At 42.1% G+C, this 23,905-nt stretch overlaps 1 protein-coding gene across 1 annotated transcript; it reads right to left on the bottom strand.

The window, feature by feature from the left end:
• Nucleotides 1-22,463: 22,463 nt before the first annotated feature.
• LOC140180133 (uncharacterized) lies at nt 22,464-22,889 on the bottom strand. Its single transcript, XM_072220541.1, has one exon. The coding sequence runs from the start codon at nt 22,887-22,889 to the stop codon at nt 22,464-22,466; it is 426 nt and encodes a 141-aa protein (XP_072076642.1).
• Nucleotides 22,890-23,905: the final 1,016 nt, after the last annotated feature.

Raw genomic sequence — 23,905 nt, 5'->3', positions numbered from 1 at the left:
AGGATGAGATCATTCTCAGCGAAACCTCTTGGCACTACCCTTTGATTATATCTTGAAGCCATTCATCACTTTAGCGCTTCTTCCCTGATACGGGCACTTTCTTGGATTTCCGGAAGTAGGTCGAGCTCTTCTCTTTGAAGTTGAGAGTTGGCTTCTTCATTGTAGTGGACTACTCTAGGCGACCCTTCCTCGATCTCTACTGAAATCATTGCCTCCACTCCATATGCTAGTCGAAATGGTAACTCGTTTGTGGTGGAATGTGGCGTTGTTCGATATGCCCATAGAACTTGTGGAAGTTCTTCGGCCCAAGCTCTCTTTGTATCTTGTAGTCTCCGTTTCAACCCAGCCAATATGATTTTGTTGGCAGCTTCGGCCTGTCCATTGGCTTGAGGATGTTCGACGGAGGTGAACTGGTGTGTTTTATGTTCAAATCGGCTACTAACTTTCTGAAGCCTGCATCTGTGAATTGGGTGCCATTGTCTGTGGTGATGGAATATGGAACCCTGAACCTTGTGACAAGGTTCCTATATAGGAATTTTTGGCTTCTTTGAGCAGTGGCGTTGGCTAGGGGCTCTGCCTTGATCCACTTTGTGAAATAGTCGACCCCTACTATGAGGAATTTAACTTGTCCTGATCCCTGGGGGAAAGGTCCGAGGAGATCAAGTTCCCATTTTGCAAATGGCCAAGGTGAGGTTACGCTGATGAGCTTTTCTGGCGGGGCGATGTGAAAATTGGCATGTTTCTGGCATGGTGGGCATGTCCTTACAAACTCTGTAGCTTCCTTTTGTAGAGTTGGCCAATAAAATCCCGTCTGGAGTACTTTTTTGGTGAGGGCCTGTGCTCCGAGATGATTACCACAGATGCCACTGTGTACTTCATCTAAAACTTCTCTTGTGTGGGAGGTCAGCACACATTTTAATAGTGGTATTGAAATCCCTTTTTTATACAGGGTGTTATTTATGATAGTGTAGTATTGAGCCTCCCGTTTTAACCTCTTTGCCTCCTTTTCATCCGTGGGGAGTGCTTCTGTTTTGAGGTAGTTAATTATAGGGGTCATCCATCCTTGATCCCGACCTGTTATAGCTAGGACTTTTTCTTCTTCCGAGATTGACGGGTTTTGGAGCATTTCCTGGATGAAGCTTCTATTGTTGCCCCCTGGTTTGGTGCTGGATAGTTTTGAGAGTGCGTCAGCTCGGGCATTTTGTTCGCGGGGTATGTGGCAGATCTTATATTCCCCGAGTTGTCCGAGCTGTTCCTTGGTTTTATCCAAATACTTTTTCATGGTGGGATATTTGGCTTGGTAGCTCCTTGTTATTTTGAGGTGACTACTTGCGAATCGCTGAAGATGTTGAGTTTTTGAGCTCCAACCTCATTAGCCAGCTTCAAACTAGCTAGTAACACTTCATATTCTGCCTGGTTATTTGAGGCTGGGAACCCAAATTTGAGGGAAAGCTCAACTTGGGTTCCTTGGTTGCTTTCTATTATCACACCTGCGCAGCTTCCAGTTTTATTTAAAGACCCGTCCATGTAAAGATTCTATTATTTGGGGGTTTCCAGGGTATCTGTGAATTCTGCAATGAAGTCGGCCAAGTATTGTGATTTGATGGTTGTCCGAGCTTCATATTGGAGGTCGAACTCAGATAACTCGACTGCCCATTGTAAAATTATGCCTGCTAGATCTGTTTTCTGCAGTATCCCCTTTATGGGTGGTCGGTCCGAACCTTAATGGTGTGGGCCTGGAAGTACGGGCGAAGTCGTCGAGATGTCAGTATGAGAGTGTAGGCGAACTTTTCTATTTTTTGGTAGTTCAGCTCGGATCCCTGCAGCGCTTTACTGATGAAATATACAGGCTATTCCCCTTTGTCGTCCTCTCGAACCAGTGCTGAGACAATTGCCCGACTTCCTACCGCAAGGTACAATACGAGTGGTTCTTCCTCTCGTGGTCGAGATAGGATAGGTGGCCGTCCCAAAAATTCTTTGAATTCTTGGAAGGCTTGCTCACATTCTGTTGTCCATTCGAACTTCTTTCCTTTCCTTAAAGTAGCATAGAAGGGGAGAGATCTTATCGCTGCTCCTGCTAAGAATCTGGATAAGGCTGCCAGTCTCCCGTTGAGTTACTGTACCTCTTTGACACAAGTTGGGCTCTTCATGTTGAGTATAGCCTGGCATTTGTCTGGATTTGCTTCAATTCCTCTTTGTGTGAGCATGAAACCTAAGAATTTGCCCACTTCTACTGCAAAGGTGCATTTTGCGGGATTGAGTCGCATGTCATGCTTCCTTATAGTGTCGAACACTTGGGCCAGGTCGGACAATAATGTCTCTTCGCTTTGTGTCTTTATTAACATGTCATCCACGTAGACCTCCATGATTTTTCCGATATGATCTGAAAAGACTTTATTCATTAGCCTTTGATAAGTAGCTCCCGCATTCTTGAGACTGAAAGGCATCACAATGTAGCAGTAATTCGCCTTTGGTGTTAAAAACGAGGTCTTTTCTTGATCTTATGGATACATGGGGATTTGATTGTATCTGGAGAATGCGTCCATAAACGAGAGGTATCTATATCCGGATGAAGCATCTACCAGAGCGTCGATGCTTGGGAGTGGGTAAGGATCTTTTGGGCAGGCTTTATTGAGATTAGTGTAGTCGGTGCACATTCGCCATTTCCCATTTGATTTTTTCACCAAGACGACGTTAGCTAGCCATAGTGGGTACTTGACTTCTCTTATGAATCCTGCCTCCAGTAGTGCTTGTACCTGTTCTTCCACAGCTTGGGATCGTTCTGGTCCAAGTTTTCTTCGTTTCTGCTATACCAGCCGAGATCCTGGATAAACCGCCAACTTGTGACACATTAGCTTGGGGTCTATGCCTGGCATGTCTGCAGCTTTCCATGCGAAGAGATCGACATTGTCTCGTAAGAACTGTACTAGTAATTCCTTTGCGTTTCCTTTTAGGATCGTGCCAATATTAGTTGTTTTGTCCGAGGTGTCTCCGATCTGAACTTTCTCTACTTCACATTCAGGCTGTGGACGGAGTTCTTCTCATCTCTGAACTCTACCAAGCTCAATTGTATGGAACTCTTCTCCTCTGCCTCTGAGGTTTAGGCTTTCGTTATAACAGCGGCATGCCATCTTTTGATCTGCTTTTATCGTAGCTATCCCTTCTGGAGTTGGGAATTTCATGCATAGATGTGGAGTTGAGACTATTGCGCCGAGTTGATTTAGTGTTGTCCGACCTATTAAGGCATTGTAGGCTGAACTCACGTCGACCACGATGTAGTCTATCTTGAGTGTTCTGGATTGGTTCCCTTTTCCGAAGGTTGTATGTAGTGACACGTATCCCAGTGGTTGTACTGGGGTATCGCCCAGTCCGAACAAGTTGTTCAGGTATGCTCTAAGCTCCCTTTCTTCTAAGTCGAACTTGTCCAAGGCAGTTTTGAATAAGATGTCGGCGGAGCTCCCTTGGTCTATTAATATGCGGTGGAGATTGGCGTTTGCCAGTATGATGGTGATGACCATGGGATCGTCGTGTCCTGAGATGACACCGGATGCGTCTTCTTTGGTGAATATGATTGCAGGGATGTCGGGTGCTTTCTCATTCCCTTCGACATGATATACTTCTTTGAGATATCTTTTGCGGGATGATTTGGAGATTCCTCCTCCTGCAAATCCTCCGTGTATCATATGGACATGTCTTTCTGGCGTACGAGGTGATCGCTCAGCTCGTCCGACATCTTCGTCCCTTCGTCTTTTTCTTTGTTCATCATCTTGGGTGGCCAGATACTGATTTAGTTTTCCTTCTCTCACTAATTTTTTTACGATGTTTTTTAGGTCGAAGCATTCGTTGGTGGAATGTCCTCGGACCCGATGATATTCACAGAATTCGTTCCGATTTCCTCCTCCTCTTTTGCCTTTAAGTGGTCGAGCTGGGGGTATCTTTTCTGTGTTACAGACTTCTTTGTAAATATCCACCAGGGACACCCGAAGAGGGGTGTAATTATGATACTTTTTTTTTCCCCGGTTTGATCTTCCTTCTTCTTGGTTTCTTTATTTTTATCTCGGTAGGTGAAACCGGATTTCGAGGCTTCCCCAAGTCGGGAATTTTCTTCCATGTTGATGTACTTCTCTGCCCGCTCTTGCACCTCATCCAGAGATGTGGGGTATTTCTTTGATATAGATTGGCTGAAAGGTCCCTTTCGTAGGCCGTTGATGAGACCCATGATGGCAGCCTCTGTTGGCAAGCTTTGTATATCCAGGCATGTTTTATTGAATATTTCTATGTAGTTGCGAAGACTTTTCCGATCTCCTTGCCTGATTCCTAGTAGGCTGGGGGCGTGCTTGGCCTTGTCTTTTTGGATGGAGAATCTGGCCAAGAACTTTTTGGCTAGGTCGTCAAAGCTCGAGATGGACTTAGGAGGTAAGTTGTCGAACCATCTAATTGCTGTCTTCGTGAGAGTCGTCAGAAAAGCTTTGCAGCGAACAGCGTCTGAGGCGTCGGTGAGGTACATTCTGCTTCTGAAGTTGCTAAGGTGATGGTTGGGATCTGTAGTGCCATCATACAAAGTCATATCCGCGAGTTTGAAGTCTTTAGGAATTTTAGTTTTCATGATTTCCCTAGTGAATGGATCTTGATCTCTGCGTGAATTGTCCTCAGGGGTGGTCCGAGTAGCCTTTGCTTTGAAATCGGCTTCGAGTTGTAGGATTTTATCTTCTAAGTCTCGACGTCGCCTTACCTCTCTTTGTAGATCCTTGCCAACCTCTCGTTGATGCTGGCTTTCTTTTTCGAGTTGCTTTAAATGATCTTGAAGCGCTTCTATTACTCCTGGATTCGATGGGTTTTTGTCTCCGTTAGATTCCGGAGTATCTTTTTGGTGTAGTGTCTGCGTTTTTATGCGGTGTTCTATCCTCTAGATCTGAATCATGGTCATTGTCATGGTCGTCTGCCATGGTGGTGGGATGACTTCCAGGTTCCCCAGCAATGGCGCCAATGTTCCGAGGGTTACCTGAAACTGTAGGTCGATCTTGGATGAGATCTTCTGTACTGGTCGGAGATGACGTGTCCGGATGGTTGGTGGCGGCTGGAGCTGTTGTGTCCGACTTGTTGGACTGGCTGCACTTCTGATCCTTGGTCACCGGAGGGTGGGGGGTACCTGCAAGAGACTCCGATGCTTAAGTTAGCACGGGTATTAAGCAGGTTTATTGTGGAATCAGAGTATGAGTTATACCTGGGTGCTCCAGTGTATTTATAGTAGTGTAGGCTGACCTTTCTGATAAGATAAGTTAGTTATCTTATCTTATCTTATCTTATTTTGGGTGAAGTCAGCTTATCTTCAAGGGAACCGCCTTTATCTCTATAGGCTTGGATTGCCTTTGGATTTGGGTCGTGTTCCTCTATTTGGGCCCTTTATTGGGCTTTCCTGTTGATTTGGCCGATCTTTTTAAGAAGAGATCGGATAGTCGGACCTGAAGAGGTCGGTCGCCATGTCGCTAAACATCCCAGGTCGGACAGCTCGACCCAGGGTATGAACAGTGTTCTTTTTATGTTCTTTCAGTTTCTTAAGTCTTGTTCTTTGTGTGTTTGTTAACCTTCAAAGTTTTCTTAAGTCTTTTTTGTGTTTTGATCTTAAAATTTTTAAGTTTGGTGTTCCTTTGTGTTTCCCTCCAAAAATTTTTGAAAATAAGGTACACTAGATCTAAAAACTTTAAGTCTTGTGTCTTTTACTTGTTTTTCTCTTTCATCATTAAATTCAAAAATAAAAAAATATCTCTTCTATCTTTATTTTAATTATAATTTTCGAAAATTCCTTTGAAAATTCAGATTTTAATTTTTAAACATTTTTATCTTATCTTATCTTAGTTTTAAATTTCAAAGTCTTATCTGTTTCAAAAATCATATCTTTTTCAAAATTCTTATCTTATCTTATTTCAAATTTAAAATTTCAACTTTCAAAATTCAAAAATTTAAAAATTAAAATTTCAAAAATTCAGTTTCAAAATCTAAAATTTTAATTTCAATTTTTAATTTTCAAAATTAAATCTTTTCAAATTTCAAAATTCAAAATTTCAATTTCAAAATTTCAATCTTCAAATTTCAATTTTCAAATTCAAATTTCAAAATTCAAATTTTAATTTTTTCAAGTTTCAAATCTTAAATTCAAATCTCTTTTTAATTAACTACATATCTTCTCTCTCTTCTTTTTCAAAACTCCTTAACTAACTGCTTCTCTCTAATTTTCGAAAATCTTCTTCTTCTTTTCTCTTCTCTTTTTTGAATTAAATTCTTTTTAATTAATTAATTTTTAATTTTGGTTCAAAATAAATAAATAAAATAAAAACAAAAATATAGTTTAATTATTGTTTATCCTCTCTACTTCTATCTCTTCTTCTACTCCTTCTATCTTTCTCCTTCTTCATCTTCTACCTTTCTTAATCATGAACCCAAGTGGGAATAAAGAGTTCAAGAGAACTCTGGGATCTTATACAAATCCCTCTGCTGACTTCTATGAAAGAAATATCAGCATACCTCACATCGGAGCTAGTAGCTTTGAAGTGAACCCTCAGCTTATTACCCTAGTGCAGCAAAACTACTAGTATTTTGGGCTTCCTCAGGAGGAACCTACAGAATTCCTGGTAGATTTCTTAAAGATTGTTGACACAGTACACAGTGAGGGAGTAGACCAAGATGTGTACAGATTATTGCTTTTTCCTTTTGCAGTAAAGGACCAAGCAAAAAGTTGGTTGTATAACCAGCCTAAAGCTAGTTTAAAAACTTGGAAACAATTAGTGGACAAGTTTTTAAACTAATACTTTCCCCCAAGAAAGGTGACCCAGCTGAGACTGGACATCCACGGTTTTAAACAAGGAGATGGTGAATCTCTTTATGATGCCTGGGAGAGGTATAAGATGATGCTAAGAAAATGTCCCACTGAAATGTTTTCAGAATGGGTACAGTTAGACATCTTCTACTATGGGCTTTCATACATGGCTAGAATGTCCTTAGACCACTCTGTTAGTGGTTCCATGCACATGAGAAAGACCATTGGAGAGGCTCGAGAGCTTATTGAGACAGTTGCCACTAATCAGCATCTGTACTCATCTCATGAGACCTCTATAAAAGGAGAGGTTAAGGCAGTAATTGCTGAACCTAACCCTCCAGAGCAGGATGGCCCATTAACTCAGCAACTACAAGCCTTTTCCCAACAAATGCTGGAACTGTAAGAGGCTCTGCAAGAAACTCAGGCTTCTAACAGAAATGTGGAAGCCCAATTGACTCAAACATGGCAGCAGTTATCTAAGCAAATAACAGAAGAATTCCAGGCTATCCAATTGAGGTGTGGGAAAACATTAAGCACCCAACCTCGGTACAATAAAAAAGAAAAGCCCATTGAGGACACCCAGGTCTCTGCATAAAATGACTCTGGGCGTTTAAACGCCCAGAGAGACATCCCTCTTGGCATTGAATGCCAGGAAAGGGCAGAGACTAGGCGTTCAAACGCCCCAAAAGGTATCCCTCTTGGCGTTGAATGCTAGGAAAGGGTAGAGGCTAGGCGTTCAAATGCCCAGGGGGGCAGCAGCATGGGCGTTCAACGCCCAAGCAAGGGAGGTCAGCCATTCACTGATAACAACCCTCCTAAGCAAGCTAGTAAACCCCATTCCAGCATACAAGGCATTCGGCCTTCATCAACAAAGGTTGATGATTATAAGGCTAAGATGCCATTTTCTCAAAAACTCTGTCAAGAGGAAGGGATAAATAGTTTACCCGCTTTGTGGAGTATCTTAGAACATTAGAGATAAAGATCCCTTTTGCAGAGGCTCTTGAACAGATACGTTCTTATGCAAAGTTCATGATGGACAATCTAAGTCATAGAAAGGATTGGAGAGAGAAACAAACAGTCCTCCTCACTGAGGAATACAGTGCAATCATTCAGAACAACTTATGAGAGAAGCTTAAAGACCCTGGAAGCTTTATGATACCATGCACTCTAGGTGATGCTTGTACAAAGACAGCTCTGTGTGACCTTGGAGCAAGCATCAACCTAATACCTGCTTCACTAATAAAGAAGCTTAGTTTGATTGATGAAGTCAAACCAACCCGCATGTACCTTCAACTTGCTTATGGTTCTTTTAAAATCCCATCGGGAGTAGTTGAAGACATGATTGTCAGGGTTGGACCTTTTGCCTTTCCCACTAACTTTGTGGTATTGGACATGCAGGGGCACAAGAATGCATCCGTTATCTTAGGAAGACCTTTACTAGTTACAGGACAGACCCTCATTGATGTTGAAAACGGGGAAGTAACCCTAAGAGTCAATGAGGAAAAATTCATTCTAAATGCTATCAAAGCTATGCAGCACCCAGACATTCCTAAGGAATGGATGAGCATTAACCTCATTGATTCCCTAGTGGAAGAGGTCAACATGGTCGAAAGCCTCAAGGCAGGCCCAGATGACATCCTTAATTATACTTAGCCTGATTCAGAGGGACCTCTGAAAACCTCTGAGGAAAAGGAGAAGCCTCCTAAGCTTGAGCTTAAGCCATTACCCTCCTCTCTGAAATATGCATTTCTGGGAAAAGGAGATACCTATCCTGTGATCATAAGCTCTACACTAATACCACAGGAAGAAGAAGCAGTAATCCAAGTGCTTAAAACACATAGGACTGCCCTTGGATGGACTTTAAGTGACCTTAAGGGAATTAGCCTAGCCCAATGCATGTATAAGAACCTACTGGAGGATAATGCCAAACTAGTGGTGCAACCACAGAGGAGATTGAATCCAACTTTGAAGGAAGTAGTGCAGAAGGAAGTCACTAAGCTCTATGAGGCTGGGATTATTTATCCCATTTTTGACAGCCCATGGGTGAGCCCAGTCTAGGTTATTCATAAGAAGGGAAGAATGACAGTGGTTCATAATGAAAAGAATGAGCTAATCCCAAAAAGGACAGTTACAGGGTGGCAAATGTGCATTGACTATAGAAGACTTAATGACGCCACCAGGAAAGATCACTTTCCTTTACCCTTCATTGACCAAATGCTAGAAAGATTGGCAGGTCATGCTTTTTATTGTTTCTTGGATGGTTATTCTGGGTACAATCAAATAGCAGTAGATCTACAGGATCTAGAGAAGACGGTATTCACATGTCTTTCGGGCGTATTCGCCTATAGACGAATGCCATTCGACCTGTGCAATGCACCTGCCACTTTTTAGAGATGCATGTTATCCATCTTCTCTGACATGGTAGAGAAGTTCCTTGAAGTATTCATGGATGACTTCTTTGTTTATGGAGACTCATTTGGCTCCTGTCTTGATCATCTGACCCTGGTCCTAAAAAGATGCCAAGAAACAAACCTAGTTCTAAATTGGGAGAAATGCCACTTCATGGTAACTGAAGGCATTGTTCTTGGGCATCGGATCTCAAATAAGGGCATAGATGTGGATCAAGCTAAGGTGGAAGTGATAGAACGCTTACCTCTACCTACTAGTGTTAAGTCAATCAGAATCTTCCTAGGACATGCAGAATTTTAGAGGCGATTCTTAAAAGATTTTTCTAAAATTGCCAAACCCCTGTGTAATCTCTTGGCCACTGATGTTCCATTCATCTTTGACCAAGAATGCTTGCATGCCTTTGAAATTCTGAAGGCCAAGCTTGTCACTGCTCCTATCATCTTTACACCTAACTGGGACTTGCTATTTGAGCTAATGTGTGATGCAAGTGATCATGCAATTGGCGCAGTCCTAGGTCAGAGACATGACAAGCTTCTTCATGTCATTTATTATGCTAGTCACGTATTAAATAATGCGCAGAAAAATTACACTACTACAAAAAAGGGCTAATTGTAGTGGTTTATGCCATTGACAAGTTCAGATCCTATCTAGAAGGATCTAAGGTCATTATTTATACTGATTATGCTGCTCTAAAGTATCTACTCACTAAGCAGGATTCTAAACCTAGACTAATAAGATGGGTGTTACTCCTGCAAGAGTTTGATATAAAAATTATAGACAAAAAAGGGACAGAAAATCAGGTGGCTAATCACTTGTCCCGGATTGAGCCAGTAGCAAGGACTTCTTCTCCCTCCACTGACATATCTGAATCCTTTCCAGATGAGCAACTCTATGCCATCCGGATAGTACCTTGGTTTGCAGACAGTGCAAACTATAAGGCTATACGATTCATTCCCAAGGAGTTTACCAGGCAGCAAGCCCGAAAACTCATGCATGATGCACAATACAATCTATGGGATGAACCATATCTCTTTAAGAGATACTTGGATGGAATAATTCAACGCTTTGTGATTGAAGAAGAAGCACAGAGAATTCTATGGCATTACCATGGTTCAGACTATGGAGGACACTTTGGAGGTGAGCAGACAACCACTAAGGTACTCCAAAGTTACTTTTACTGGCCTACTCTCTTTAAGGATTCTAGAGAGTTCGGCCGTAACTGTGATAGTTGCCAGAGGGATGGCAATCTTCCTCATGGTCATAGCATGCCTCAACAAGGAATCCTAGAGATTGAGTTGTTTGATGTATGGGGCATAGATTTCATGGGATCAATCCCACCTTCATACTCAAATATCTACATCCTTGTGGCAGTAGACTACGTGTCTAAATGGATTGAAGCAATAGCAACACCCACCAGTGACACCAAAGCAGTAATGAAGTTCTTCCAAAAGAACATCTTCAGCAGATTTGGTGTCCCTAGGACACTAATTAGTGATGGAGGAACTCATTTCTGTAACAGAAAGCTGGATTCTGTCTTAAGCCGATACGGAATTCGCGATAAAGTAGCAACACCGTATCATCCCAAACAAATGGGCAAGCTGAAGTCTCAAATAGAGAACAAAAGCAAATCCAGGAGAGGATAGTAAGTTCCTCTAGAAAGGATTGGGCTAGAAAGCTTGATGATGCTCTGTGGGCATACAGAACAGCTTTCAAAACCACAATTGGAACTTCACCATATTAGTTAGTATATGGGAAGTCCTGTCATTTGCCAGTGGAACTAGAACACAAAGCTTATTAGGCTACTAGATTCCTCAACCTTGATTCTAAAGTAGCAGGGGAAAAATGGCTGCTCCAACTAAATGAGTTGGAAGAATTTCACTTAGAAGCATTTGAAAATGCAAATATATATAAGGAAAAGGCAAAATGGTGGTATGACAGGAAGCTAGCTTCCAGAGTCTTTGAACTAGGACAGAAAGTCATGCTCTTCAACTTAAGGCTCAGATTATTCCCTGGGAAACTCAAATCCTGCTGGAAGGGACCGTATGTGATTACAAAAGTATCACCCTACGGACACATAAAACTTCAAGGAAAAGATCCTAAAACCAGGTTCACTATCAATGGACAGAGGGTCAAACATTACCTTGAAGGAGATATAGAGCCAGGAGGCTCAACACTGTTACTAAGTTGAGTATAGTGAAGTCCAGCTAAAGACATTAAAGAAGCAAATGTTGGGAGGCAACCCGACTTTACTCAACTTTATTTTTTTTTCATTTTGTTTTTCTTTCAATTGTTAGAGTCATGATCATGTGCATCAGACAAGAGACAAAATTCACAGCAGTGAAAACAAAACACTCCGGAAATAGTGTCAAAGTCGAACGCCAGTGAGGAAGCCCTCACTGGGTGTTCAACGCCCCAAGAGGGGAGCATTGCTGGCGTTGCACGCCAGCCAGGGAGCAGCCCCTGGGCGTTCAAACGCCAATGCAGATAAGCAGGGAATCTGGAATTCCCTAGCCTCTCAGGACCAAGAGGTCCCACAGAAGCTCCACCTACCCCACCTTCTTCTTCCCCATTGATCATATTTTCTCGAGGACAAGCAAAACTCTTAAGTTTGGTGTTGCAAAAGCTCTGCTTTGTGAGTTCTACCACTATTAAGTATAGAAGAAGAGGATGGAGAAACTAGAGAGCATGCACATGAGATTGTGTAGCTACCTCAACAAAAACAAAGGAGTGACATAGAAGAGATCAAGCACTACATGGGATCCTCAAGGAGGAGCACTGGCCACCATTATTCAGGTGGATTCGTTCTTTTTTACTCCTTTCCTCTTATTTTTCTTGTTTCTATCTGTTTATTTGTTCTCTTGTTCTAGTTGCATGATCATTTGCATTGATGTCTTTATAAAATATTCCATATATCTCTCACCTTGCTTAAATAAAAAAATTTTTCAATTGAAAAGAACTGAGAGATGCATGAATTTCAAGTTTAAAATAGGATTAGTTTAATTAGTTTAATGTGGTGTCATTTGCTTTTGCTTTCTAAATGTATGATTAAACAGTGCAAATTTAAAGTTGTAACTTTAGAATGTTGGCTCTTGAAAGAATAAGGAAAAAGGAAAAGTATTATTGATAATCTAAAAAATCTAAAAACTGATTCTTGAAGCAAGAAAAAGTAGCAAAAAGAAAAAAGAAAAAGCATGTTGAAAAAGAAAAAAATATATATGCATGCAAGAAAGAAAAAAATGGCGAAAAAGAAAAAGAAAAAAAAAGAAAAATCCATTACTGCCCAAAAATGCAGGAAAAGGAGGGCAGATTGAAAAAGCCAATAACTTTTTAAACAAAAGGCAAGGGTAAAAAAGGCCCTAGGCTTTGAGCATCAGTGGTTAGGAGGGCCCAAAGGAATAAAATCCTGGCCTAAGTGGCTAAACCAAGCTGTTCCTAACCATGTGCTTGTGGCGTGAAGGTGTCAAGTAAAAAGCTTGAGACTGAGCGGTTAAAGTCGTGGTCCAAAGCAAAAAGAGTGTGCTTAAGAACTCTGGACACCTCTGTCTGGAGACTCTGGCAAAGCTGAGTCACAATCTAAAAAGTTTCACACAGTTAAAGTGTATGTGGCATGAATGTATCCGGTGGTAATACTGGAAAATAGAGTGCTTAGGGTCATGGCCCAGACTCAGAAAGCTATGTTCAAGAATCAAAATAAGCTTAACTAGGAGAGTCAATATTATCATCTGGATTCTATGTTCCTAAGGATTCCAACATCCCTGAGTTTCAATGGATAGTGAGATGCCAAAACTATGTAGAAGCAAAAAGCTACAAAGTCCTGCTCATCTGATTTTAACTAAGCTTCATTTGAAACTTAGAAATTTATTGTATCTTAATTTTTTTTATCCTACTATGTTCTTAGTTGCTTGGGGACAAGCAAGGTTTAAGTTTGGTGTTGTGATGAGTGGATATTTTATACGCATTTTGGCATCATTTTCATATAGTTTTTAGTAGTTTTTATTAAGTTTTTATAGGTTTTAGTGTTAAATTCACATTTTTGGATTCTACTATGAGTTTTTGTATTTTTGGACAAGTTCAGGTATTTTCTGGCTGAAATTGATAGAGAAAGCACTATAGATGATGTCCGGATCTGACCTGCCTGCATTCGGAAGAGCTTTTCTGGAGCTAGAGAAGTTCAAATGGAGCACTCTTAACGGCTATAGAAAGCTGACTTCTAGAGCTTTCCAGCAATATATAACAGTACATACTTTGTTTCGGATTAGAAGGACCAAAACTGGCGTCCAACGCCAGCTTCCTGCCCTCTTCCAGGCGTCCAACGTCCAAAGAGCAAAGACCGGCATACAAATACCCAAAGAGGAACCACTAGCTGGCGTTCCATGCCCAAGAGACCTCATAGCACATGGATCTCATCAAATCTCAGCCCAAACACTCCCCAAATGGGCTCCAGAAGTGGATTTTAGCACTAAATAGACTATTTTACACTTACTAGTCATCTGTTTAGTATTTAAAGTGTATTTTACATAATCATTTAGACAATCACGCATATTATTCAGACCTATTTTTATTTACATTGTATTTTCTTTTCAGTATGAGTTTCTAAACCTCCTAGGTTGATAGGAGAAACCCTGCTGAGTCCTATGAATTAATAAAAGTACTATTGTTTCTCTTCGATCCGTGTTTGATTAATTCTAAGATGTATATTCATACTTCATCATGGTGAATAGGATTATCTAACAAATTAGCTCTGTTCATCACATTAAGACGAAAATGCCTGACAAACACCTGCGTCTTCTTGGGTTTAGAATGCGTCTTTCAACGGATCGGACAAGGACGAACCAATAGCTTGAATATACATCACTCAGACGGCTAATCCACGACTTCGTTGGGGAATTCTCGAGTCATCAATGCAGACAATTTCTAGGGAGATTAGGGTCTTTGTGGTAGAGGTTAAAACCCAAAGATGCAGCATTCTCCGATCCGGAAGATCCGACCTTGTCTGTGGCGTTTTGAGTAGGATCATAAAGGAGAATAGACTGTACGCGCTTCACCCTCAACTAGAGATTGATCCACCCTAAACTGGGGATTTAGATCCGAAGGAGTATTGGCGGCCTCTCAACCGGCATCAATCATATACAGCCTGCCATTGAAGAAATCACTCACAAGCAAAGAGAGCAGTAGTACCAGAGTTAATTCAGAAAGGCAAAGCAACTCCAATCCTCAACTCTATTCCTATCATTTATTCCAATTAGAATAACAAGTACTTATACAAAGTTCCAAACATAAACCTTCTGATCTGCCTGACTAAGAGCTGCAAGATAACCATAGCTTGCTTCAAACCATAATTCTCGTGGGATCGACCTTGACTCACTCATGTGTTACTTGGACGACCCAGTGCACTTGCTAGTACTACTGTACAAAAGTGTGGGGTTCGTACGCACTAATATCCCCTGTTTTGGCCTCTTCCCAACAAGCTTTCTTTTGCTATTTGCTTGATTTGCTTTGCTTGTTGGGATAACGGTGGGATTACTTTTATTTAACCTTTTCTTCTTCATTAATATTGTCCTTGGTATCTTGGTCACAATCCTCTTTATGGTGCTTTTGTTGGTTCTTCGCTTCTTTGATATCAAGCATTGGGTTTTGTGTGATGGTTGGAGTATCCTCTTTATCAAAAGCTTCTTGAATTGGTGATTCAATGAATCCATCCTTCATGCAACTCTTTGCTTTATGGGGATGTAGACTCCCTTGGTTATCTTCCTTTAGGAGTGATTTTGTATGTTGCTTTGTCACCTCAATTAGCCTTTGTGGATATGGAATATTAGGCTCATATGCCTCCACCATCTCCTTCTTCATTGAATTTTCACTTGATACCGGAGTCTCCTCATCTTGTTCTTCCAATTCTTCCTTTGCACCCACCATTTGGTCTTCATCCTCCTTGCTTAGTACACTTAAGTGTTTCGCCACTTGATCTAAATACACGTCCGCCTTCTTGTTGAGGATTTCTCATTCTTTCCAAGATTGTTCTTGTCTTTCCAAGAATTCTCTGTGCCTTTGAAGGCATTGTTCCACTTCTAGCGAGAGAGAAGAAAGTTGGGGAAGATTTTGTGAACTTGGGGGTGTTGTGATGAAGTTGTTTTGAGGTGCAAAATCATGAGGTGAGGTTGGGCAATCTTGCATGAATGTATATGAGGGATGAATGAGCATTTTCGTATGGTTAGAAATTTCATTCAAAATAATTATGTTGATAGTATAGTTCCCAACCAACTAGTAATACTCAATTCAAATTTTAATAGATTTTGGTTGTCACAAGTACAAACCCCAATAAAAATTAACTGAAGTATTCAAACCTCGGATCATCTCACAAGGAATTGCAATGAAGTGCTCAATTATTGGCTATGAAGAACAAGGGGGTTTGATTTGTAATTGGCAAGGAAATATAAAAGCAAGAAAGTAAATAACAAGAACTAATAAAAGAAAGGAAAAGAACTCTGGCTAAACATAGAAAATTGAGATCACCATCCTTGTCTACAAACCATATATTGACAATTATGAGGGACCAACCCATTAAGTCTACCCCTATGCTTGAAGTATGTCAAATAGGCTTGATCAACATTAATCCATAAGTCCTAACCTAGCTACCAATTGACTTAGTAGTAGGCTAGTGTCAATGGTTATCAAATTGACCACTAAAGGTTCTCGAATCACCAATTCAATGAGACCCAATAACTCAAGGTCACTCAATTTCCTTAGCCTAGGTGTTCCGAGGGGTACCTGAAACTGAAGGTCGATCTCAGAGGAGATCTGTTGTGGTGGCCGGAGCTGTTGTGTCCGACCTGTTGGATCTGGTTGGGCTGCTGATCTTGGATCACCGAAAGGTGGTGGTACCTGCAAGAGACTCCAATTCTTAAGTTAGCATGGGCTTTGAGCAGGTTTTATGTGTAGAATCAGAGTATGAGTTATACCTGGGTGCTCCAGTGTATTTATAGTAGTGTTTGATGATCTTCCTTTGAGATAAGATTGTTATCTTATCTTATTTTTTTGTGGAGGAAATCTTTATCTTTTAGTCCACCGCCTTTTGGTGAGCGGGGATCCTTTGCTTTGGGCCTGCTTTGGGCCCTTATAGCGATTTGGCCGAGCTCTTTGTGAAGAGGTCGGTAATGGACCAACCTTTCAAGAGATCGGTAATGGACCAACCTTCAAGAGGTTGGTAATGCACCAACCTTCAAGAGGTCGATAATGGACCAACCTTTCAAGAGGTTGGTCATTCTGATCTTCTTCCAACCCGGATCGCATAGCTCGACCCAGGGTATGAACAGTGCCCCTGCTTGAGCTTCGATCTTCCTTGTGAGGTCGTGCTTCTTAGCTTCGATCCCTTTGAGGAAGTCGTGCTCAAGCATCTGTCTGGCTTGTTCCTTCATTGCTTTGCAATCCTTGCAGATTTTCTAGAGGTTTGGTACTTCCCAGTCCGACCTCTTTTGAGTGGCAGTGTGGGTTTTTCTACCCTTGCCTTTTCGATCACGCCTTGCTTTGAGTTTGTGTTGACAACCCTCTGCTTTGGCCAAGTTATCCTTGCGGCTTGATATCCGGGCTTTTATTGACTTGTCTGATAACTTTTTAGTGTTCTTTATATAGAACTTTTTTAGTCTCGAATGATGTTCATAGCCCTATTTGATATTGTGCCTTCTTTGAGCGGAGTTGTATCGTTTTTAGCTAAGCACTTTTGAGCCTTAAGTTGTTTCTCAACCTTTTGGCTTGTTCTTGAGATCGTACTTGTGCCTCTTCTTGGCTGATGTCGACCTATAGGACTTTGCTACCCGGGCTTTTTAGTTATATTCCAACAACTTTTTAGGTAGTGTTCCGATGAGGAACCTTTTCTTTATAGTTTGTTTGGATGATTTTGTACCGCCGTTTTGTCTTGTGCTTTCGTTTTTTAAGTAATGTCTTTTTCGAAAGACTTGTACCTTTCAGCGAAGCACTTTTGGCCTTTTTTTGGCCTTTGAGTTGTCTTCATCCCTTTTTAGTGATCCTTTCATTGGTCTGATGGTATGCGAAATTGTTACTCAGGTTGTGAATTGTTGTTCGAAATTGATTCCCTGGCAATGGCACCAAAAACGGATGCACAGAACCATGGTCTAAACATATCTTCACAACTTCGCATAACTAACCAGCAAGTGCACTGGGTTATCCAAGTAATAAACCTTACGTGAGTAAGGGTCGATCCCACGGAGATTGTTGGTATGAAGCAAGCTATGGTCACCTTGTAAATCTCAGTCAGGCAGATATAAAATAGTAATGGGGTTTTCGAAAATAAGTAATAAAAGAAGGATAGAAATACTTATGTAAATCATTGGTGAGAATTTCAGATAAGCGTATGGAGATGCAATCGTTCCTCTGAACCTCTGCTTTCCTGCTGTCTTCATCCAATCAGTCTTACTCCTTTCTATGGCTGGCTTTATGCAAGGGCATCACCGTTGTCAGTGGCTACATCCCCTCCTCTTGTGAAAATGGTCCAAGATGCCCTGTCACGGCACGGCTAATCATCTGAGGTTCCCGATCATGCTGGAATAAGATTCACCCTCCTTTTGCGTTGTCACTACGCCCAGCACTCGCGAGTTTGAAGCTCGTCACAGTCATTCAATCATTGAATCCTACTCGGAATACCATAGACAAGGTTTAGACTTTCTGGATTCTCTTGAATGCCGCCATCATTCTAGCTTACACCACGAAGATTCTGATTAAGAGATCCAAGAGATAGTCATTCAATCAAAGGTAGAACGGAAGTGGTTGTCAGGCACGCGTTCATAGGGAATGATGATGATTGTCACGTTCATCACATTCAGGTTGAAGTGCGAATGAATATCTTAGAAGCGAAATAAGATGAATTGAATAGAAAACAGTAGTACTTTGCATTAATCTTTGAGGAACAGCAGAGCTCCACACCTTAATCTATGGAGTGTAGAAACTCTACCGTTAAAAATACATAAGTGAAAGGTCCAGGCATGGCCGAATGGCCAGCCCCCAAAACGTGATCACAGGATCAATAATACAATCCCGGATTCTAAAAGATCTCTAATACAATAGTAAAAAGTCCTATTTATAATAAACTAGCTACTAGGGTTTACAGAAGTAAGTAAATGATGCATAAATCCACTTCCGGGGCCCACTTGGTGTGTGCTTGGGCTGAGCTTGAAGTCTACACGTGGAGGGGTCATTCTTGGAGTTGAACGCCAGCTTTTGTGCCATTTTGGGCGTTGAACTCCACTTTGCAACTTGTTTCTGGCGCTGGACGCCAGAATTGGGCATAGAGCTGGAGTTGAACGCCAGTTTGCGTCGTCTAAACTTGGGAAAAGTATGGACTATTATATATTTCTGGAAGGCCCTGGATATCTACTTTCCAACTCAATTGGAAGCGCGCTATTTTGAGTTCTGTAGCTCCAGAAAATCTATTTTGAGTGCAGGGAGGTCAGAATCCAACAGCATCAGCAGTCCTTCTTCAACCTCTGAATCTGATTTTTGCTCAAGTCCCTCAATTTCAGCTAGAAAATACCTGAAATTATGGAAAAATACACAAACTCATAGTAAAGTCCAGAAATGTGAATTTAACATAAAAAACTAATGAAAACATCCCTAAAAGTAACTAGATTCTACTAAAAACATACTAAAAACAATGCCAAAAAGCGTATAAATTATCCGCTCATCATCTGACACTCTATGTCGGGCCTTGTTAAGTTATTTTTAGTAGTCCATTATTTGTCAGACCTCGTCAGGCCGCTTTTTATGGTCTACTTTTTATAACTTCTTGCATTATCTTGTTTCTATCACTTTCACCTTGCCAACCTCTTTGTAATCGGGCGATAAATTTGGTTTTCACCTTGCCGACCTCTTTGTAATTGGACGATGAATTTTTGCATTTTATGAGCTTAGATTAATGCGTCTTGGTAGGAAATGTTTTAGGGAATTGATGACTTCTTCTTAGGTTATAGGTATGCCATGACCTTGGTAGCTCTCGCCCCTCAAGGTCGGACGCCTTGTAGTAACCTTTTCCTAGTACTTCTGTTACTTGGTATGGTCATTTCCAATTAGCTGCTAGCTTCCCCTCTCTTGACCGACCTACTCCGATATCATTTCGGATTAAGATAAAATCGTTGGTGGAGAAGCTTCATTGGACTACCTTTCAATTATACCTCAGAGCCATTCAACGCTTTAGGGCTTCCTCTCTAATTCGAACTCTTTCTCGGACTTCTGGAAGTAGGTCGAGCTCTTCCCTTTGATCTTGGGATTTGGTATCTTCATTATAGAGGATCATTCTAGGAGATCCTTCTTCTATCTCCACGGGAATCATTGCCTTCATTCTGTAAGTAAGTAGGAATGGTGATTCTCCAGTGGTTGAATATGGTGTTATCCGATATGCCCATAGGACTTGTGGGAGCTCTTCGGCCCAAGCTCCCTTGGCATCCTATAATCTCCATTTTAACCCATCCAGTATGACTTTGTTGGCGGCTTCCGCCTGTCCATTGGCTTGTGGGTGCTCGACAGAGGTGAACTGGTGCTTGATTTTTAAATCAGCTACCAGATTTCTAAAGCCTGTGTCGGTGAACTGAGTACCATTATCTGTGGTGATGGAGCATGGGATCCTAGACCTTGTGACAATGCTTCTGTATAGAAATTTCTGACTTCTTTGGGTGGTGGCATTAGCTAATGGCTCTGCTTCAATCCACTTTGTGAAGTAGTCTATGCTTACAATGAGAAACTTGACTTGTCCCGGGCCTTGGGAGAAGGGTCCAAGGAGGTCGAGCCCTCACTTTGCGAATGGCCAAGGTGAAGTAATGCAGATGAGCTCTTCAGGTGGAGCTGTGTAGAAGTTGGCAGCTTCTGGCATGGTTGGCATGTTTTGACAAACTCTATTGCTTTCCTTTGCAAGTTTGACCAGTAGAACCCAGCTCGGAGTACCTTTTTGGCAAGGGCTCGTGTCCCAAGGTGATTGCTACACATGCCACTGTGGACTTCTTCGAGAACTTCTCTTGTTGCGGAGGTTGGGACGCATTTTAGGAGAGGTGTAGAGATTTCTCTTATATAGGACATCTTGTACTATGGTGTAGTACTGTGCTTCTCGTACTAGCCATTTTACCTCTTTTTTTGTCTGCAGAAAGTATTTCTGACTTGAGGTAGTTGATTATGGGAGTCATCCATCCTTGATTCTGTCCTGATATGGCTAGGATCTTTTCTTCCTCCAAGGTTGATGGACTTCGGAGTGTTTCTTGGATGAGAATTCTATTGTTGCCCCCTGGTTTGGTGCTGGCTAGTTTTGAGAGTGCATCAGCTCGGGCATTCTGTTCTCGGGGTATGTGTCGGACCTCAGATCCCTTAAATTGTCCGAGCTGTTCTTTGATTTTGTCAAGATATTTTTTCATAGTGGGGTCCTTAGCTTGATACTCCCTTCTATTTGCGAAGTGACTACTTGGGAGTCGCTAAAGATGGTATGTCTTTGAGCTCCCACTTCCCTAGCCAGCCTCAAACCAGCCAGTAGTGCTTCATATTCAACTTGATTATTTGAGGCAAAAAACTCAAACTTTAAGGAGAGCTCGATTTGGGTTCCCTGATCGCTTTCTAAAATGACGCCTGTGCCACTCCCGGTTTTGTTTGAGGAGCCATCTACATAAAGGCTCCACTTTGTGGGGGTTCCCGGGGTGTCAGTATACTCTACAATGAAGTCGACCAGGTACTGAGATTTAATAGCTGTCCAAGCTTCATACTCGATGTCGAATTCGAACAGCTCGATTGCCCATTATAGGATTCTTCCAGCTAAGTCTATTTTCTGTAAGATCCCTTTTATGGGTTGGTTGTTCCATACTCTGATGGTGTGAGCTTGAAAGTATGGTCGGAGTCATCGGGAAGTGAGTATGAGGGTGTAGGCGAACTTTTCTATCTTTTGATAGTTTAATTTAGCCCCTTGTAAAGCCTTACTGATGAAGTAGATGGGTTGTTGCCCACTTTCGTCTTCTCTGACTAGTGCTGATGCTATTTGTCTGACTTCCTACGGCGAGGTATAGTATGAGCTCTTCACCTTCCTGAGGTCGAGTAAGGACAGGTGGTTGCCCCAGAAATTTCTTAAAATCTTGGAAGGCTTGTTCGCATTCTAGGGTCCAATCGAACCTTAATGTTGCATAGAAGGGGAGGGATCTTAAGGCTGATCTAGCTAGGAACCTAGACAGAGCCGCTAGTCTTCCATTGAGCTGCTGGACCTCTTTGACACAGGTCAGACTTTTCATGCGAAGTATGTCCTGACATTTATCTGGATTTGCTTCGATTCCTCTTTGGGTGAGCATGAAGCCCAGGAATTTGCCAGCTTCTACTGCGAAGGTGCACTTTGTAGGGTTAAGTCGCGTACCATGCTTTCTTATGGTGTCGAACACTTTAGTGAGGTCGGCTAACAACGATTCCTCACTTTGTGTTTTTACCAGCATGTCATCTACATACACCTCCATTAGCTTTCCGATGTGGTCGGCGAAGACTTTGTTCATCAGTCTTTGGTAGGTAGCCCCTGCATTCTTGAGTCCGAAGGGCATAACTATATAGCAATAGTTTGCTTTTGGGGTTAAGAAGGATGTCTTCCCTTGGTCGGGTTGGTACATTGGGATCTGGTTGTATCCCGAGTAAGCATCCATGAAGGAGAGGAACTGATATCCTGACGAAGCGTCAACTAGTGTGTCGATGTTTGGGAGTGAGTAGGGATCTTTTGGGCAGGCTTTGTTGAGGTCGATGTAATCGGTGTACATCCGCCACTTCCCATTTGACTTTTTGACCAACACTACATTGGCTAGCCATAATGGGTATTTTACCTCCCTTATAAACCCGCCCTCCAACAAGGCCTGTACCTGCTCCTCTATAGCTTGTGACCTTTTCGGGCCGAGCTTCCTACGTTTTTGCTGCACTGGCTGAGATCCTGGGTATACGACTAACTTGTGGCACATTAGTCTAGGATCAATACCAGGCATGTCGGTGGCCTTCCATGCAAAGAGTTCAGAGTTATCTTTTAGGAGCTTTATTAGCAGTTCCTTTAAGTCTTCTCTCAGATTTGCTCCTATACTTGTTATTTTGTCTGGAGCGTCTCCAATTTGAACTTCTTGGGTTTCACCTTCTGGCTGAGGGCAGAGTTCTTCGCGAGCTCGGATTCCCCCGAGTTCTATAATATTGGTTTTTTTCCTCTGGGGTCACCTTTGAGGTTTAGACTTTCGTTGTAATAGCATCACGCTAGTTTTTGGTCTCCCTTTATGGTAGCGATTCCTTCCGGAGTAGGGAACTTCATGCATAGGTGTGGAGTGGAGACCACGGCGGTGAGCTGGTTTAGCATTGTCCAACCTATTAAAGCGTTGTAGGCTGAGCTCACATCGACTACAATGTAGTCTATACTCAACGTCCTAGACCGAACTCCTTTTCCAAAGGTTGTGTGTAATGAGATGAACCCTAATGGTTGAATTGGAGCGTCTTCTAGCCTGAATAGGCTATTTGGATATGCTCTAAGCTCCTTTTCTTGTAAACTGAGCTTGTCGAAGGTGATTTTGAATAGTATATCTGCAGAGTTTCCTTGGTCGATTAATGTTCGGTGGAGGTTGGCATTGGCAAGTATTATGGTAATGACCATGAGGTCATCGTGCCCTGAGATGATGCCCATGGCGTCTTCTTGGGTGAAAGTAATAGTGAGGAGGTCGGGTGATCGGTCCCTTTCAACATGATATACCTCTTTAAGGTGTCTTTTTCGAGACAATTTAGAGATCCCTCCTCCTGCGAATCCACCTTTTATCATGTGAAGATGCCTCTCAGGGGTGTGAGGAGGACGTTCAGCTCGTCCGACCTCTTCGTCCCTTCTTCTCTTCCTCGGTTCGTCTGTTTTGTTGGCCAGGAACCTGTTTAGTCTTCCTTCCTGGGATAGCTTCTCTATGATGTTCTTTAGGTCGTAGCATTCGTTGGTGGGGTGCCTGTAGACTCGGTGGTATTCGCAGTACTCTGTCCACTTCCTCCTCTTTTATGCTTAATCGGGCGAGGGGGTGGGATCTTCTAGGTGTTGCATATCTCTCTATAAACATCCATAAGGGACACCCTGAGAGGAGTGTAGTTGTGGTATTTTCTAGGTTTTTCAGTAGGCTGGTCTTCTTTTTTCCTGGACTCTTTATCCTTGTCCCGAGGTGGTTAGGAGAATATGGATTTTGAGGTTTCTCCTAGTCGAGAGTTCTCCTCCATATTAATATACTTTTCTGCCCTTTCTTGTACCTCGATCAAAGATGTTGGATGCTTTTTTGATACGGAGTGGCTAAAGGGTCCTTCTCTTAGGCCATTGATGAGACCCATGATGGCTGCCTCTGTAGGCAGACTTTGTATATCCAGACATGCTTTGTTGAATCTTTCCATGTAGCTGCAGAGGCTTTCCCGATCTCCTTGTTTAATTCCTAGCAGGCTTGGGGCATGCTTGGCTTTGTCTTTCTGGATGGAGAATCTAGCTAGAAACTTCTTGGCGAGGTTGTCGACACTTGCTATTGACCTTGGCGGCAAGCTGTCGAACCACTTTATTACCGTCTTGGTCAAAGTGGTTGGGAAAGCTTTACATCGGATTGCATCTGAGGCATCCGTAAGATACATCCGACTTCTGAAATAGCTGAAATGATGGCTTGGATCAGACGTACCATCGTACAG

Source organism: Arachis hypogaea, chromosome 16 (assembly GCF_003086295.3).
Source record: "Arachis hypogaea cultivar Tifrunner chromosome 16, arahy.Tifrunner.gnm2.J5K5, whole genome shotgun sequence".
Taxonomy (NCBI): domain Eukaryota; kingdom Viridiplantae; phylum Streptophyta; class Magnoliopsida; order Fabales; family Fabaceae; genus Arachis; species Arachis hypogaea.
This window is presented reverse-complemented; position numbering and strand designations above follow the sequence as displayed.